This window comes from Doryrhamphus excisus, chromosome 7, assembly GCF_030265055.1.
Source record: "Doryrhamphus excisus isolate RoL2022-K1 chromosome 7, RoL_Dexc_1.0, whole genome shotgun sequence".
NCBI classification, from domain to species: domain Eukaryota; kingdom Metazoa; phylum Chordata; class Actinopteri; order Syngnathiformes; family Syngnathidae; genus Doryrhamphus; species Doryrhamphus excisus.
The window spans coordinates 6,063,102-6,080,311 of record NC_080472.1 but is presented as its reverse complement, the minus strand read 5'-3'; the positions used below and the strand labels follow the sequence as shown (position 1 = coordinate 6,080,311).

Genomic DNA, 17,210 nt, shown 5'->3' with positions numbered 1-17,210 from the left:
ATTTTATTTGTATAGCGCTTGTCAGAGTACTCAAAGATGCTTTGCAGTACAGAAGAAATAGAGTTGAGTAAAAACAGAGTAAAAGATGCATTAAAATACAATATCCAAACATTCATTCAGAGCTAAAACAAGGCTAAAAGCTAAAATAATCAACATTCACGTATATAAAAAATTATTGAGGATTTTTTCGTTGTTGATGTTCAGTCTCTGTTACTATAAACGCAGCGTATTTGGAGGCTATTTGCAGCCCAAAGCTTCCGCTGTGCCCTTGGATTAATTTTAGTCACTCCAGAGAAGGTTCTACCACTGTTCCATGTTTTCGTCAACATGTGGACAATGCCTCTCACTGTGGTTTGCTGGAGTCCCAAAGCTTTAGAAATGGCTTCATAACCTTTTCCAAACTGATAGATCTCAATCTCAGTTACAGTATGTTTGAACCCTTTTCAAACAGGGCCATGTAGGTTTGGATTTCTTTTTATTCACCCATTTGCTACCGCTTATCCTCATGAGGGTCGCGGGGGGTTGGAGCCTATCCCAGCTGTCTTCAGGCAAGAGGTGGGGTACTCCCTGGACTGGTGGCCAGCCAATCACAGGGCACATATAGACAAACAACCATTCACACTCACATTCATACCTATGGACAATTTTGAGTCGCCAATTAACCTAGCATGTTTTTGGAATGTGGGAGGAAACCGGAGTACCCGGAGAAAACCCACGCATGCACGGGGAGAACATGCCAACTCCACACAGAGATGGCCGAGGGTGGAATTGAGGATTTTTTTTCTGCCTTAATAATAAAAAGTTCAATTTAAAAACAGCATTATGTATTGAGTTGTGTTGTCTAATTACATTTGATAATGATATGAAACATTTGTGTGACAAACATCCAAAGAAATAAGTGATCAGGAAGGGGGTCAATGCTTTCCCACACCGCTGTATTTCTGCTCATGTCCAAGCGTATGATCATAAAATTACATTCACCAGCTATTTCTTTTGTTCAAACTCTTTGCAAGTTTCAGTTTCTTGACTTCTCTGAGGACTTGATCAGCCTTCTTTAGCTTCTCCATGGCCTCAGTCAGCAGAACGTCTGGGGTGCATCCATCCTCTCCTGCCATATTTGACTGGCACGCTCTGCTCATGAGCTCATTTGTCGTTGCCGTTTCCCGAGTCAGCTCTTTTTCAATGTCCACCAAGTCCTTACTCAAGGCCTTGTTTGGAGTGACAGCGTGAATACTGACTGACGGGTCAGACAGCAAATCTCCCAAAGAGGCAGCTCCGGTCTTAGTTAAGCCCGATGGTGCTGTTAGAACTATTGGGGGCGGGAACCAAGCACAGCTGTGAATGTTCAGCACATCTGTACAGGAAGAGGCTACCATAGCATCTTCACATGCAGACAAAATAACTGATTCTTCTTCTTCTTCTGCATTCGTTTCTTGTGAGGTTTGAAGAAGAATGCCAATGGAACGGATGGAGTCATTCAGCAGGATCTTTTCTGCTTGAGGTGTGTCGCTTTCTGCAGGTTGGATGTTCAAGTCATTATTGGAGTCTTCTAAAACAAATCCTTCAGAGCAGGGAGTGGCATCACGACTACAGACTTCATCTTGTGGCTCATCGTTAGTCTCTTGGTTTAACGCTGAAGTACACAACGGCTTCTTGTCTTTGGCTGGTGGGGTTGGAGGGTGGGCCTGCTGCCTGGGTTGAGAATATCCAAGCTCACTTGGATAGCCGCTTGTGAGTTTTGGAGGTGTTGCTGGGGGACCAGTCTTTGTTCTTGAACCAGGACTTTGTTTCGATGTCCTCCCATCTGTGGATTCATCAACAGCTAAAGTCTTGGTGTCTTCAGGTGGGGCAATGGGCAGCATCTGGGCCTTGAAATCAAAATTGTGGTCAAATATTAATATTATTATTGTAATGGTAATGGTTTAATTTCATTAGAACATGCATCAGATTACAATTGAGTGCATCCCATAATCAGTTCCCAGTTCCACATGTCCAAAAGGAGTAGGAAGAAGCAAAGCTTATTAAATCCTACCCCTCCATCTGGTACTTTTACAATCAGTAACTATTACATTTGTTCACTTCCTGCTTTCCTAATATAGTTTAAGTTATTTTTTTTATCACTTACCAAAGTAGGAGGTGATATGAGCATCCAATGACATAATGTGTACCATAGTAAGTGTCAATATAGTGATATATATAGCACATCATGACTGGTTCAAGACTCTTCATCCTTGTATTTAGCAAACATCAACTGCTTGTATTGTTTCTTGAATTGGCTCATCGTTGTGCATTGTTTGACTTCCTTACTCAATCCATTCCATAGTTTGATTCCACATACTGAAATGCTATGGCTAGCATAACGTAGTCCTAGCATAGAAGTGTTTCAAATGTACTTCTTCCCTGAGATCATATTTCTCCTCTCTTGTAGAGAAGTATTGGATGACATTTTTAGCTAATTGGTTATTTTTAGCCTTATGCATTATTTTAGCTGTTTGAAGATGAACTATATCAGCAAGTTGAAGTATTTGTGATTTTAGAAATAAGGAGTTAGTATGTTCTCTGTAGGCGGCATTATGAATTATCCTGACTGACCTTTTTTGCAGTACATTTAGCGAGTGAAGATTGCTTTTATAGTTAGATTATCCTTTTTAATTAAAGCTGCCAGAATATGATTTCAATTTTAATGTAATGAATCCATCTGCTGCGCAGATCTCTGGTAACACATTTCTGGCAGTTTCATGTTGCAACGAGGGTCACATACGGAAAAAGAAAGGAAGCCAAGGCCGCTTTGATGGAACCTACCTCTAACTGAAACTGGTTCTCCTCGATGTCTGATTCATTGAGTTTCTCGAGGGATTTGTGGCTTTCTCCAAGGATGTCAGTGTCACCAACAGAAGATGTCCAATTCGGCATGGCGGCAAGATCCAAGCGTTGCGTGCCTTCAGATGACAACTCAGCTAGCTGGAAGGGGAAAAGAATATCATGCATATCAAACATTTAGATGAGCAATTTGTATACTCCACCATTGTTTGCTGTCCAAAGGATACACAGGAAGCTGTTTAAGTCGACATCAATGGGCCGACTCATGTTGACATAAGCGGTTGCTAACATAACTGAAAATAGCTAATACAAAAACAGCTAATAAATATATATATATATTGTATGTGCACTTTTCTGATACGTGTTCCATCGTTGTGTGTTCCGTGTCACTAAATGAAAGAATGTACATATGGCACACCGACCATGTTTGACCTCTTTATGATAAAGAAATACTAAATACGGCTGCACAGTGGAGAGTGGTTAGCATGTTGGCCACACAGTCAGGAGATTGGGAAGACCTGGGTTCGATTCTGCGCTTGGGCATCTCTGTGTGGAGTTTGCATGTTTTCCCCGTGCATGTGTGGGTTTTCTCCGGATACTCCGGTTTCCTCCCACATTCCAAAAACATGCTAGGTTAATTGGCCACTCCAAATTGTCCATAGGTATGAATGTGAGTGTGAATGGTTGTTTGTCTATATGTGCCCTGTGATTGGCTGGCCACCAGTCCAGGGTGTACCCCGCTTCTCGCCCGAAGACAGCTGGGATAGGCCTTTGAGAATTAGCTCTGGTCTTAAAAATGAATTTGAATATTTGTTGACCACGGAAAAAATCTGATTGGACTGAAAATGGTTAGTGGAAGACAGTATAGAGTATAGAGCAGAATAGTGAATGAAATTCTCATCAGTTTATCCAAGTTCCACAGATGAGCGGACACACAGATACAATCAGACAAACCTCTTTCATATGGATCCGGGTTGGTGGGCGGCGGTTACGGTTTCCTTTGGGTCTTTCTCGGGTAAAATGCTGTAAATTACTGCTTTCATCCATTTTGACCTGTGAAAAAGTGGCCTAGTCAATAGATTTCCCCCTGCGGGAATGAATGCTTATCAGATGAATATAAAGTACAATACCTCATCCAAAACTTTGTTCTTTGCTCGACTGATCCCATCACTTAGGGCTTTAATCCAAGCTTCCTTTTCCTCGGCAGTCTGTGCTTGGAATTTCATATCATGAATCTGTCAGTCACATTGAAAAAGCAAGTTTTGGATTAATAGCCGTTCATTATTAATGGTGTTATGTGATACACACATACACATGTTGGGACACATGGACAGTTTGACTAGAAACTCAAAATCAATTTCTTAAATCTCTGCATTAGAGAAAAACACCACCAGAGCAGATTCCTAAGTAAAAACAGCCAGTAATCATCTTACAACATTTTCTGCTTATATCCGCACTCCCATAAATGATTGAACTGTACAAAAAGAAAAGGGGAACTAGTGACTAGTGAAGAATACGTTAGTCCTGCCTCATTGAGGACACCACCACTTTTGTTCTTTCTATACGTCTCCCAGACTCTTTTGATGGCAATGCATCAGAGAAAAGGAAATTGAAAAGTGAAGTGGAATTAGACATGGTCAAATGTTGAGAAAGTGAAAAAACAAAAACTCAACATTGGTTGCATGTCCGGTCCAAACCGGTTTTGAATCCAATGTCCAAGCCAAAGATGGTATCGTTGACCACGTGAAAGGATCTGCTCCTAAAAAATAAACTTAGTGATATGATAACTCAGCAGTGTAGTGCTCATTATTGAGACTTCCTCCTGTTTCTTCCTTCCTTGCAAGGCAACACCCCCAGTGTTCAAGTCTAATACATAAATACCTCTTTTTTATTCCGGTTTCATTTCATTCTTGTATTTACCAGTGGAGGAGTGGCCAATGAAAAAGTGTGTATGTGGAAGCCAACAATATGGTTACATGCATTCCACTGTCTGGCAGGGATAAATGACACCACACCTGTTATCATAAAGCCCCCCCACAAACTAACAAGGTGGCATCGCAGATACAGAAAAGCAAGTTGAAAGGAACAAACGAGCATCTGACAAAACATTGCCAAGAAAGCATACCACTTGGACTGCCAAATGCTAAATCTATATCACGATAAAATGGAAAACCACAGGCATCTCAAGTCCTCATTGTCAAGGATATCAATGAACTTGACAAATATTAAGCATGACATCATCTCCACCACATAGACATAAACGCTGATGCAGCCAAATTCATTATCAACACCTCTTATGCCATATCAACTATATGAACACTTTTCATTCATCATCACCAATGGACATTATTTCATCTGTATCTGGGCTGCACGGCGAACGAGTGGTTAGCGCACTGACCTCACAGCTAGGAGACCAGGGTTCAATTCCTGTGCATGCGTGGGTTTTCTCCGGGTACTCCGGTTTCCTCCCACATTCCAAAAACATGCTAGGTTAATTGGCCACTCCAAATTGTCCATAGGTATGAATGTGAGTGTGAATGGTTGTTTGTCTATATGTGCCCTGTGATTGGCTGGCCACCAGTCCAGGGTGTACCCCGCCTCTCGCCCGAAGACAGCTGGGATAGACTCCAGCACCCTTGTGAGGATAAGCGGTAGAAAATGAAGAAATTAATAATCTGTATCCACAAATGCATTGGTAAATATAGCCATTATATATTTAATCTTTACTTGTCTTTAACATCTCCACTCACAAACTTATTTTCTACATTCATTCATTCATTTTCTACCGCTTATTAATAAGTTTTCCTGTTGTATTACTTTTGTAACATTTGTCAGCTAATAATTTTTTTTAACAGATGCAACCCGACAGTATCAAACTTAAGATGACAACTTAAGTATAGTAATGCCTTATTTATGAATTTATAAATTGAATATGTTTTCATAGAGCATAAAAACTTTTTTATAACTCTCTAAATATGTTTTTTAACATTAGAGGCCTCTAAAGATCAAATAACATAGTCAACATAATCCAAGTAAATAAGACAAAGTCAAAAATAAGACTAACACATGTTAACATTGGGAGAGTTCTTTGTTCTATTTCCTGTTGTGGACAGTACTTCCTGTAGTGGCTATTGAATGCAACATTACTGACACCTAGTGACCAGTGTAGAATACTACACATTCTCTTTGAATGCGACTTCTGAATGCCTTTTTTGTATTTTGGTGGTATTTTACTACATACTAATTTTTGTTAGGGTTAATTACGGCTATTGCATTTTTGCCAGATATGAGTATAAAACAAGTCCATTTGTCATTATGCATATTTGTGTTTAAAGAAAATGCTCATTATGTATTCAGTCTTCATGCTCTGTGGGCTTACCTTCTTTCCAGACTTGACCGATCGAATAAGGACCAGTCTGTGTTTCCTCTTGAATGGGCTCTTTAATTCGTGACATTTGTCATAGTTCTGGAGGTCGAGCCTTTCAATGCAGCTCTTGAGGTCCTGCAACACAAAGTACTGATAGGATATATCATTTGACATTTAGTCGTTAATATTTCAAACAATTTGACATTTGACATTGCTGTGACCGTGCCTGCTGTGACGTTGAAGCATTTATTTGTTAGAAGACACAAAAGAAGCTATGCATTCCTTTCCTGTTGCTGCCGACTTTCTATTGTAGCTATGATAGATATGATAGAATATCATAATGATAGAATACTGAATAAAATTCAAAGACGCACCGTTGGAACAGTCACATTTTCCACTGCGTTATAAAAGACAGTCGGTGTCCGTGAAAAGCTACAGATAGCAAATGTATTGAGCGATGATTATGGTTTCTTTACTTCTGAAATGCATCCAATTTTAGCCTGTCAAGCTAGCATCAATGATGTCAGACTGACATCAGGTAAAATGCAAACAAACATCAGAGGCATACAGAGTCAGAGTGAAGGATCGTGTCATTTAGGAAGACACTTTGACAATGATAGCAACATTGCTCCTGTCCAGATGTGTAGGTCCCCATTTCCTATTACAATCATAAAACATATCATTTCTTGAAATTAATGTACATGTTTCCTCAAGAGCTTTCTTAAAGAAACTCTGTGAATAAAATAGAACCTTATTGTCACTATCACAGAAACGATAAAAATGTGAATGGGTATTGTTCAGTGGATGACCGACCTCATCTTTGTATACTGCAACATCTGTCCTCTCCACTTGGATGTAGCGGTCTTTGTATATCGCCAGCAGTTTGGAGGGGGCCTTTTTAACCCAACCGGCCTTACCAAGGAATATGGGGTTGTTACACTGGGCTGGTTCCTGGTGGGCGACCTTCAATAATAAAAAGTACAAATATTACATACCTTTGTACTCAGGAAAGCATATTTTGTCGTGTAAACTCTTTCTCTGTAAACACCAGCCTCCCCTCCTGGTTAGGCGTTAGGCTTGCCCATAACATCTCACTAGGGAAGCAGCCAGGGCATCAGACATGAACCACTTGAGGTGGTTTGTTCTTGATGTGAATGAGCAGGCGCACCCTGAGCCTCTCTCGGACTCGGACTGAGCTCCTCATCCAGCCATTCTGCCAGCCCAAATAAGGGTAGTAATAAAGATCCATCCATCCATTTGCTATAGCGCTTATCCTATACTGGCACCTATAGCTTTATTCATTTATTTCAAGTAGTAACCCACAAAATTGGAAAGTGGTGTTCGGCAGTAGTCCAGAAGTACTTGGGAGTGTGACCAATCAAGGTGGAGTGGGTGTGCTCAGAGGCAGGGTGTGGGTGGAATAAATTAAAATATACCGTTTTGGAAATCCAAGGAAATACAGCTGGAATAGGTGCCGATTCTGGGAGATCTTGAAAGTTTTCTGTGTGGGTTATTGTGTATAGCTGCTCCATAGGAGTCCACAACTCAATATGAAGGGCGGAAAAGTGAGCAAAGCAGGTCCACTTTAAGCCAGAATGTAGCCACAGTTTGTCCAAAGCGTATCTTTAACGCGCACAAAACGAAACAGACATGCGGAGAAAGCGGCATGAATGCGTGTCATATAATGGCAGCATTGTGGCACATGACGAACATGCACCCCCAAGGCCGGCAGGATGTGGTGAAAAGGATGACGACATGAGATGAGACAATGATCAGATGGTTTTGGAGTGATACATGCTGGGGAGAAGACAAGTCGCTGTGACAGAGTAAGGAATACGTACAACTGTTTCACGATTCCTGTTTCTATAAAAACACTTTTCAGGGCCTGATTCTGTGGTTACAAACTCCATTGTAGGACATGGTTTGACATTTCCCGACTTCCCTTTTCTCATAAACTGGCTTCCTCAATGCACACCAGGGGCGGGTAGTACGGGTATGATACTAGCATCATGAGATGTGTATTTTTCAGTTCTCTTCTGTTGGCTTGTTTTTTGCTTACAAAGTCAGGGAATGCAAGCCTAATTGGACACATGACAGCCAGAGGATTTGAATGACAGCCAATAGTAGAGTACTTTTGGCACTATTGATGTTTATTTAGCTCTAACAATTGTGTGTGCTACATTTTGCATTGAGTAAGCAATTTATTGCAAACAAGCATTCAAATGAAATAGGCTGTTCATCAACTGGGTTCAAGATCTGCATAAGCAAGGCCTCTTGCAGGATGGCTTTGCTGCTGAGGCTGCATGTAGTAAGATAGTCTTTTGCAACTTTGAAAAATGTCCCGAGGGTTATGGAGCACAGATGTCAAGTGGTAGACTCAAAAATATGTCAAGTGGCCCTGAGAAGGAGCATTCGTCAAGAAATGGGTCCCTCGGCCTAGATGGTGGTTGTTACTTGGTGCAGTCCAATAACCGTCAAATAGCATAAGATAAACTAATTTTAGACAAATCAGTCAATGATCTTGAAAAATTGTGTTAGTAAAATCAGTCCTGGATTTACCGAGATTGATGGGGGGAAAAAATCAAATTATTCAAGAAGAATACTAAAACCCAAATACGGATTTTTCTTGCTTCCTTCCAATTCTCTAAGAAATACTTGTATAGTTATAATCTCATTTAATTAATGAGAAATAGGATTACTATATTAAGATGATTATTGTCACTCTCATGACCTCATGAGCTATTTTATTACAACAGCAATCATTTTATTATAGCGGCCAATTCAGACATAAGCATTAAATGTCCACGCTTTCACCCATATCATACAAACAGTACATGTGTGTACTACGACACCAAGTACACACAGGGCAAGTACTTTACATTTTCAAAACTCTGCCTTGAATTTGTTGTACAAGAGTATAATCACGTTAATCTATTTGTGAAGCCCTTATTACATACCTACATAACAATATAAGACAATTAAACAATCACACTATTGAATTATAAAGACATAACATAAATACCAAACATCACATGTTCAAATCCCTCAAAGTTGTCTCTGTGCCATATTCTTTGTCAACAAATTAAAAATATAATCATGAAGAAACATCATATGAATGACAAAAACCCAAATGCAGTATTAATAAACAGACGAGAACTGAAAAATATCCAACTCCTCACCTGGTTTCGATTTGATATCGGTGTCGATATTTGGATCGACCCGCCCACCTCTCAACTTGGGACTCCAGACGGAAGCCCGTGGCTCCAATCCTGACATATTTACACCAATTTATGACTATAAATATTAATCTTTACTAATATACACGGACCCTTCTTTTAAATGAATACATTTAGTTAAACAGTGGCGTATCGGCTCTTCCGCATCACCACATAACTTTGGTCGTTTTCATCATAACTCACTTTAGTTGACGACACGTCATACATGCTGACAGCTAATGAAACATAAAAATAGAAGATAAAGAAAGGAATTCGGGTAAACTTACATGTTCCATGTTAGGAGGAAAAGTCCGTTATATGAGCTGCAGCTGCCGCCAAATATCTCGACGTTGTTTGGGTGTTTTTTCTATGACTGCTGAGGTTGTCGCTAATGACACATTTCCAACACTTCCCGTAAATGAAGAAAACACACAAGTGTGCCCCTTTAGCGCAACACCAATATGACTTTTTCCTCTTCTGAGTGCAATAAAATGTGACTTCCGGTTTTCTGCACTTCATAACATTCACTATCTGTCGAGGAGGAGCCTGTCATCCTTTAACTCGATGTCACTCTAAAAGAATGGTGTCCAAGCTGTGTACCAGGGGCCATTGACGCCCACCCATTAACATACATAACATAACATATACACCACCAATAATCCAGGTTAAAAAAAATTGTAGTATAATTTTACATGTGCAGTGCCGGTATTGGACACACAATATAATGCATCACTGTGGTTGCAAATTAATGTAAAAAATAATTTTAAAAGTAAAAATAAAAAATAAGGAAAAAAAATGAATAAGAATATAAATATAAAAAGTGTCAGGTGCTGTTCAGAATAAATGTAAATACTATATTCATTCATTTTCTACCGCTTTTCCTGACGAGGGTCGCAGGGAGTGCTGGAGCCTATCCCAGCTGTCTTCGGGTGAGAGGCGGGGTACACCCTGGACTGGTGGCCAGCCAATCACATATAGTAGACAAAAAACCATTCACACTCAATTTGGAGTGGCCAATTAACCTAGCATGTTTTTGGAATGTGGGAGGAAACCCACAAATGCACGGGGAGAACATGCAAACTCCACACAGAGATGGCCGAGGGGGGAATTGAACCTTGGTCTCCTAGCTGTGATTGGCAGGCAGTCCAGGGGCTACCCCGCCTCTCGCACAAAGACAGCTGGGATAGGCTCCAGCACTCCCACGACCCTTGTGAGGATAAGAAAATGAATGATTAGACTACTTAATACTATTTCTACTTCTATAGATGAAAAATGGTGTGTAATTTTATATGATACACAGAAGAAACTAGCCAAGTACTATACTTTCTGAGATTCAGAGGTTTTCCTCCCTCCTTGAATCATTTATCCACCTCCTGGAAATAATAGCAATCAAACCAAACACAGCAAAAATGCCTGCTGGAGGAGAGTCTCTCAACTGACCTGAGAACATCTCAGGATGTTCTGGGAGGAGTGGGACAAAGCAGCATGTGAGAGGGAAGTCTGGGCTTCTCGTCTTGGGCTCCTGCATGTGCGAGCAAACCTCGGATAGGTGAAAGAAGATGGATGGATTACATGCAAAAATGGTAAAACGTTTGAACAGGGGAAACCATGGTCAACTTGTGTCAGAATGTTGTTAAAAGTACGGAGAAAAGTGTATAGTATTATGAAGGTATTAGATTTCAATTTTTACATTCAGAGTCCAGCACTTCGACCATATCTCCATTAGTTTTATTGCAATTCATTCAGATTTTACAACCTGCAAGTTAACAGACTTTTTGCCCCCCAAAAAATGTTTTTCCTCGAAAATAGCATTTTTTTCTAATATTTTCTCAAACGGAGAAAGGTGTATAGTATTATGAAGGTATTAGGTTTCAATTTTTACATCCAGAGTCCAGCACTTCGATCATATCTCCATTAGTTTTATTACAATTCATTCAGATTTCACAACCCTGCAAGATAACAGACTTTTTGCCCAAAAAATATATACATTTTTTTTTTTTTTACATGTTCATGTTTCACTGATAATGTCCTTGAATGCACCATAATGGTGTGCTGTGCCTTCCAAATAAATCCAGCAAATAGAATAAACTAGTTAGTGGTGAGGAGCTGTACATTGTGGCATGAGTAAACATCGAAGAGAAACAAGGGCAGTTCTGGAGATGAATGTAATCCAATGATTATATAAGAGAGTTATTCAGAAGGAGAATGTCATCATCAAATTCTGCAAAAAAATGAAGGGTCGGCGCCGTGCAACATCTGCAACGCCATCGTTGAGGACCTCCCGATTCCTCCCTCCCTGTTTTTGATGCGCTAATCTATGACTTAAAAAATAGCTATCCTATTGCCAATAATAGTGAATACACTGATATTGTTTCACAGCGACTAGTGGCGCTTGGAGGACAACCAAAACCCTTTTGACACCCCTGGTGGAATGCTAGGGAATTGGATATGCGGCATGAGGCATGCCACATTATTGTCTGCCATCACAAGTCAATACTTCCACTGAGTTTGTACTTCTTGGCTGAGCGTTCGCTGGATCGATGGTGAAACCTGTTTCCATAGATGGAAGAGATGAAACCATTGACCTCCACTTCAAATATGCTGTTCCTCTTGGGTATGACTGCCACAGGACCCATGGAAATGAATGAGAGAACAAGTGTAATAAAAGGGCAAAAATGCACAAGTACAAAAAAAAAAAATCCATCCATGTCGGCAGGTCTGAATCGAAGCAGTTATTAGATCCACAGTAACCTGAACCTAAATAAAAGGAAATATGTAAATACCTTTCAATTGATCCTGTTTGGTGATGAATTTGAACACGTTTTTGAACTCCTGGATGACAATCCCCGTGGTCCCCACATATGATGGACATTTGGAGCGAGCCACTGTAAAAAAGAAAAGTGAAAGGCTATTTGCACGCATGTAATTGATAATGGCCAGGTCTTGATGAATTAATTTCTGAAACCTACACAAAGATACAAGATTGTGCAAGACACAAGACATTGTGCTCTCTCTCATGCACACCTTAATTTGGTAAAAATCAAATTTCTCGCATGACTTACAGTTTGTATATATCAGTGAGAGACTGAGCGTGTAGACCAGGGGTGTCCACAATTTTTCCAGCAAGGGCCACATACTGAAAAATTAAAGTTTGCAAGGGCCACTTTGATATTTTGTAACCAACACATGTAGATAGTATGCTACTAAGTTGTATACGTATGAGTGCCAATGTGTATTATTGTGGATAGTTCGATGCCAATGCTATCACGTCATCACATTGACAGCCCGTCAATAGCAGCTGGAACTCCAATTTTAGCTGAAAAATTTAGCTAAAAATGGAAAAAACACTGGTTAGGTGGGACACTTATGCCTTTGAAGCCAACTTTACCAATCAATATGCTCTTCTTTCTCCATTTCTGCTCAATATTTGTTCCAGCTTATGGCTACAGAGTTACCGTGCTTCAACCAAACTACGGTGTGGGCCGAAAAAACGCTGTTAAAGGAAACTTCAGTTAACGCGTTAACTTTGATAACCCTAATTGTGCAAATTCACGTATAGCGGCCAGGTATGTATCCCATTAACTGCAATAAACATGGGATGACCGTAATGTTATTCAAACTCCGGGGGTGTCTCACTGTGATCCAGAGTCAATGACTAGTAATTTCTGACCAGTAAACTCAGACAAAAATTATAGTCCATGGCTCCCTCAACAAGGTCTAATTTCTCTCTCTACTTTCTGTCCCTCCATCTCAAAGCAACAGATCAAAACAGATAGCCAGCCCCCAGAGTCTGACACCCAAGGAGCATGGTTCTCAGCCTGCTCCATATGTAAAGTGCATTGAGACAACTTCTGTTGTGAAGTGTTGTTCAATAAATAAAATTTAAAAAACTGAAATGACAAAAAAGTATTTGATTGAATGCAAGTGGCGATTTACCTGTCATGATGGCACCGTGGAAGTCTGCCTTCAAAAGTTTCTGCTGCACAGACAGTGGATTACTGCAAGAACAACACACTTGTTGACTGAATGCAATGCAACTTAGTTATAGGGTGGGCTAAAGTTGAAATTGATCACAATACGGCAAATACTGCAAGTATTACATATTATTGCATGACTTGCATTAATTTACTTGAGGTCTTTTTAGAGGGCTTTATAGTCTAAATAGGTGTGTCCTATTACATGCATTGTTAACTCCCTCAAGCAAACTGTCTTTCTCTTTTTAGCCCGCACCGAAAAGGGAAAGTCGTGTGCTTATGTTTGACATGAGAATTGTGGATGATGGGCAAAATTATACAAAATTTCCATTTTCCTTTCAGGTTATTTTTACCTTAATTGAAGACGTGATTGTTGCCAAAGACACAATGTAGCAGCGAAACAAACACCACCTTCCCGTTTTGCTATTAAGACGTCTTGACACTTGGCACAAATGTTGTCCCCATAGTGGCACACAATTTTGCATGCCAGTGAGTAAATTGATGGTAAATATGTGTTATATGTTATATGTTAAACAGTGCAGAGCTGCTTTGCGGTGTGCAAAGACAATTTTAAAATGCTAAAATTTCTGTCATGCACCATTTTGTTAGAACTAACAATGCGGGCACATCTTGACACGCAAATTTTGATTTTTGACTCCTATTTAAATTCGTTTGATCATCCGAAAAGTTTAATTGTGACAAACATGCAAATAAAAAAATAAAAGAAGAAATCAGGAAGGAGGCAAACACTTTTTTACACCACAGTACACGCAGAAACACAACCATACACACAGCCATGTTATTTACTTAAAAGGTCATTTACCTCTTTGGATTTAATCCACCGCAAAGGTCAATAATATACTGTCGCCAGAGGTCATGCAGAGGCAGGAAAAGCTCATATCTGCAGAGATAACGATAAAGTCAGTGTCGCTAGGAAACAAATTGGATGAATGGGAAGCAAGACGTTGGCAGTTGTTTTTACCATCATACCTAGGCTGTGTTCATACTTGAAGTTCAGCACGCTGACCAAATCAAAAACACATACATGGCGTACACTCTGGGTATGATTCCGTGTGCTAAAACTGTCTTGCTTTGATATAAACACAGGTTGGTGTCTTTCCCATTTGACATGAAATGCATCACACTGCCAAGCGCAACAACAGAGCAAACATGGCTACCATGAGGACAGCCTTTGCTCCAAAACTAACCTCTGGTGTTCAGGCTTTATATGGAAGATCTTCATTGCCCTCTTTTGACGAGCATTTAATCCTTTGGCTTTCTTATTCTTAACTTTGCTTTTCTTCGGTCGGGCGTACTGCAAGATCACTGCCTTGTGACACAACATGCTTTTTGGATCTTGACGTTCACGTGGCCCACTGCTGTTCTTCAGGAATGCTTCGGTGAAGGCCTGAGCTTTGTAGCGAATCTGAGGCTACAAAATAAAACAAAAATAAAATAGATTAAAGCTGCAACAACTGATGATCGATTATGCAGTTCCATCAAGTATTTTGGTATTACAATAGTTTTGATTAAAAAATGTTAAATATATTCTGATTTCAACCTCTCAGATGTTTATTTCCTCACCTGTCCATAAAAGCAGACCTATTATCTTTGTGTTTTAGATATTCACACACATCAGTTTTAACTTTTGAAAATATTAATGGGTAGTTTTGCCCATTACCTGATATGATGCAGAGCAAACCACTATCTGTTTGGTTCATATTGTTTTGGTTTGTCTTCAGCCTTGTTACGGCTCCCTTCTCCAAGCTCTGTTTTTTTAACTATGAAGTGGAAGAAATGTGCATTTTCAAAAAGATTTTGAAATATCCAACTCACCGCAAGTCTGTGAATGCATCTAGACTGAATCCTGACTGCTGATTGGATGAAGGGTGAGAGGTGCCAGTGTGTGCAGCCCATCTCAAAGAAGCAGTCTTGTGAATGTGCTACCCCACGGTAAGATATCCATAACCGTGAATACAACTAGGGCTAGAGCTATAGAAAATTTGGGTTTTTAAAATCGGTTTTGCTGGGTTGAAGAGCAATTATGAATACACAAGAGAAAATAAGACATTTTGTTTCATAGTCAGACATGTTTACTTTCACTAGGTGCGTAAGAATCAACAGGCGGTAGCGCAATATGATACGACGGCAGAAAAAATAACACAGAGCAATTTGTGATGTGATTTTTTTCTAGTAGGCATTTTTGTGATGCAAAATGTTTTTTTCTTCTAAAAACCTTTCCCTTGCAAATGCTGTCTGATGGTTATTGGACTGCACACAATACCAGTTGCAGCCTACCAACCTACATTTTGGACTGACGATTGTCCGTGTCTTTTTTTTTTGCACACGGTTATGTAATGTATGGCTCTGCCACTTGCTGTTCAAATTCAACATTTCAAAGACTAAAATTGACTAAAATTTCACAATATTGTGAAGGATGTGATCTGCTCACCTCAACACCAACAACTTTCACCAAGTCATTGGGAATCGTCTTGTGCAGGGCAACTTCTGTTGGAGAGAAATGGCATGAATGGCAATTTTTCAACATAGCTGTGAAGTCTCGCTCAATGTGCACACTTGCATACTTAAGTCTTTTGAGTGCATGTTAGGTGCAGCACCATAGACTAGTGTTTACGTACCAAATCATGGTACTGTTTGATTTCACATGAATTGGTACTCAGTAGATAATCAATGGATTACCGAATACAAAATATTGATTCCGGTACCCATCCCTACTCTTAAATAGTTTCAACAAAATATGTGTGTTACTTCTGCATTTGACAGGGCAGCTGCACAAAAACATTTGCAAACTTAAGACACAGAGAATATAATTTCTAAACGTCGATGATATTTTTTTTTCTTTTTTGGCACCACATGGTGGTTGGGAACCCCTGTTGTACCCCATTTTCGATCTGTCCAGGGGCCGACACCAGTGCTATCAGTGGCTCAGTGGTCATGACGTCCTTCTCACTGGCACATACTAGTGGGCACCATGTGATCTGTCTCCTTTTTGTGGACATTCTGGTAGCACTGTTAGCTAGATAATGTCAGAGATCATAATCATAATACATCATATAATAATCACTGTATTGACACACCCAGTGACGGTTCTGGCTTGAACGATGCCCTTTTTTACCTTGTTGTGGCTGAATGCATAACTGAGCAGTGCACACTAAAGTATTTGTTGTCGACAATTAAGCGTCACTTAACAATCTATACTTTGTATCACATTGTTTTTATTTTAAAATCTGTATCACGGTGGCTGCGTTACTACTCGGTTTTCCTATGCTATCATGCTTTTGGCGGTTAATATGCGCATACGCCATTGCATTGGTTACACACACTTTGAGCTTTCTGGAAAAAAAACTGCATTAAACTGTACTTACCCTCCATGTTTACGTTGTTGTGTGTTGATTTTCCGAGAAAGTCCTGTTAATCACTTCACGTGAGAGACTTGGCTACGTTTTTCTTCCGGGTAGTTTTCTTCTTCTTCGGTTTCTCCTCTTCTTCTACTAGACTTGAATGTCTTCACTGCAAGCCAATGACGCTATCTGTCGTCAATAGCGCCTTTTTGGGATATTTTGAACGTAATATTTTTTTTACGAAAATACGAAAAATATGCATAAATATTAATACAGTATTGTAATGTTTTCAGGAAAAATAAAATGCATTGTAGTAAAATTGCAATAAAATCAAACGATAGTGTGGATGTTCACTTAAAAATGATTTGTCCATATAAATGTCCAATTACTGATGTCTGTAACTTTACGCTTTCTTACATGTACTGTACTCAAGTGCACATTTGAGCGTGAATGGTTGTTTGCCTATATGTCC

At 39.8% G+C, this 17,210-nt stretch overlaps 2 protein-coding genes across 3 annotated transcripts; both read right to left on the bottom strand.

Annotated features, from left to right (window-relative positions):
* Positions 1 to 23: 23 nt before the first annotated feature.
* plekho2 (pleckstrin homology domain containing, family O member 2) lies at positions 24 to 10,106 on the bottom strand. Of its 2 annotated transcripts, none has more exons than XM_058078668.1 (7): positions 9,690 to 10,106; positions 7,001 to 7,150; positions 6,200 to 6,337; positions 3,951 to 4,055; positions 3,775 to 3,873; positions 2,803 to 2,961; positions 24 to 1,868 (listed from the first exon to the last, which is right to left on the bottom strand). In XM_058078668.1, the coding sequence occupies exons 1-7, from the start codon at positions 9,696 to 9,698 to the stop codon at positions 978 to 980; spliced, it is 1,551 nt and encodes a 516-aa protein (XP_057934651.1). In that variant the 5' UTR covers positions 9,699 to 10,106; the 3' UTR covers positions 24 to 977. The 2 variants fall into 2 exon arrangements, with proteins under 2 accessions (XP_057934651.1, XP_057934652.1); XM_058078669.1 differs by having other exon boundaries at positions 6,200 to 6,322; positions 9,690 to 10,101.
* Positions 10,107 to 11,114: 1,008 nt separating this feature from the next.
* Positions 11,115 to 16,905, bottom strand: pop4 (POP4 homolog, ribonuclease P/MRP subunit). The gene is made up of 7 exons (XM_058078670.1): positions 16,763 to 16,905; positions 15,829 to 15,884; positions 14,585 to 14,808; positions 14,200 to 14,277; positions 13,339 to 13,400; positions 12,186 to 12,287; positions 11,115 to 12,022 (listed from the first exon to the last, which is right to left on the bottom strand). Exons 1-7 carry the CDS (start codon positions 16,767 to 16,769, stop codon positions 11,886 to 11,888), a joined length of 666 nt encoding a protein of 221 aa, XP_057934653.1. The 5' UTR covers positions 16,770 to 16,905; the 3' UTR covers positions 11,115 to 11,885.
* Positions 16,906 to 17,210: the final 305 nt, after the last annotated feature.

What these genes read in the sequence shown, in the direction of transcription:
- plekho2 (XM_058078668.1), bottom strand. An exon ending in TTGCAGTATACAAAGATGAG is followed by an intron (nt 6,338 to 7,000) that starts GTCGGTCATCCA and finishes ATATCCTATCAG; the next exon opens with TACTTTGTGTTGCAGGACCT. An exon ending in AGAACAAAGTTTTGGATGAG is followed by an intron (nt 3,874 to 3,950) that starts GTATTGTACTTT and finishes ACTTTTTCACAG; the next exon opens with GTCAAAATGGATGAAAGCAG.
- pop4 (XM_058078670.1), bottom strand. An exon ending in TGAAAGTTGTTGGTGTTGAG is followed by an intron (nt 14,809 to 15,828) that starts GTGAGCAGATCA and finishes TTTATTTTGTAG; the next exon opens with CCTCAGATTCGCTACAAAGC. An exon ending in CAAACAGGATCAATTGAAAG is followed by an intron (nt 12,023 to 12,185) that starts GTATTTACATAT and finishes GTCCTGTGGCAG; the next exon opens with TCATACCCAAGAGGAACAGC.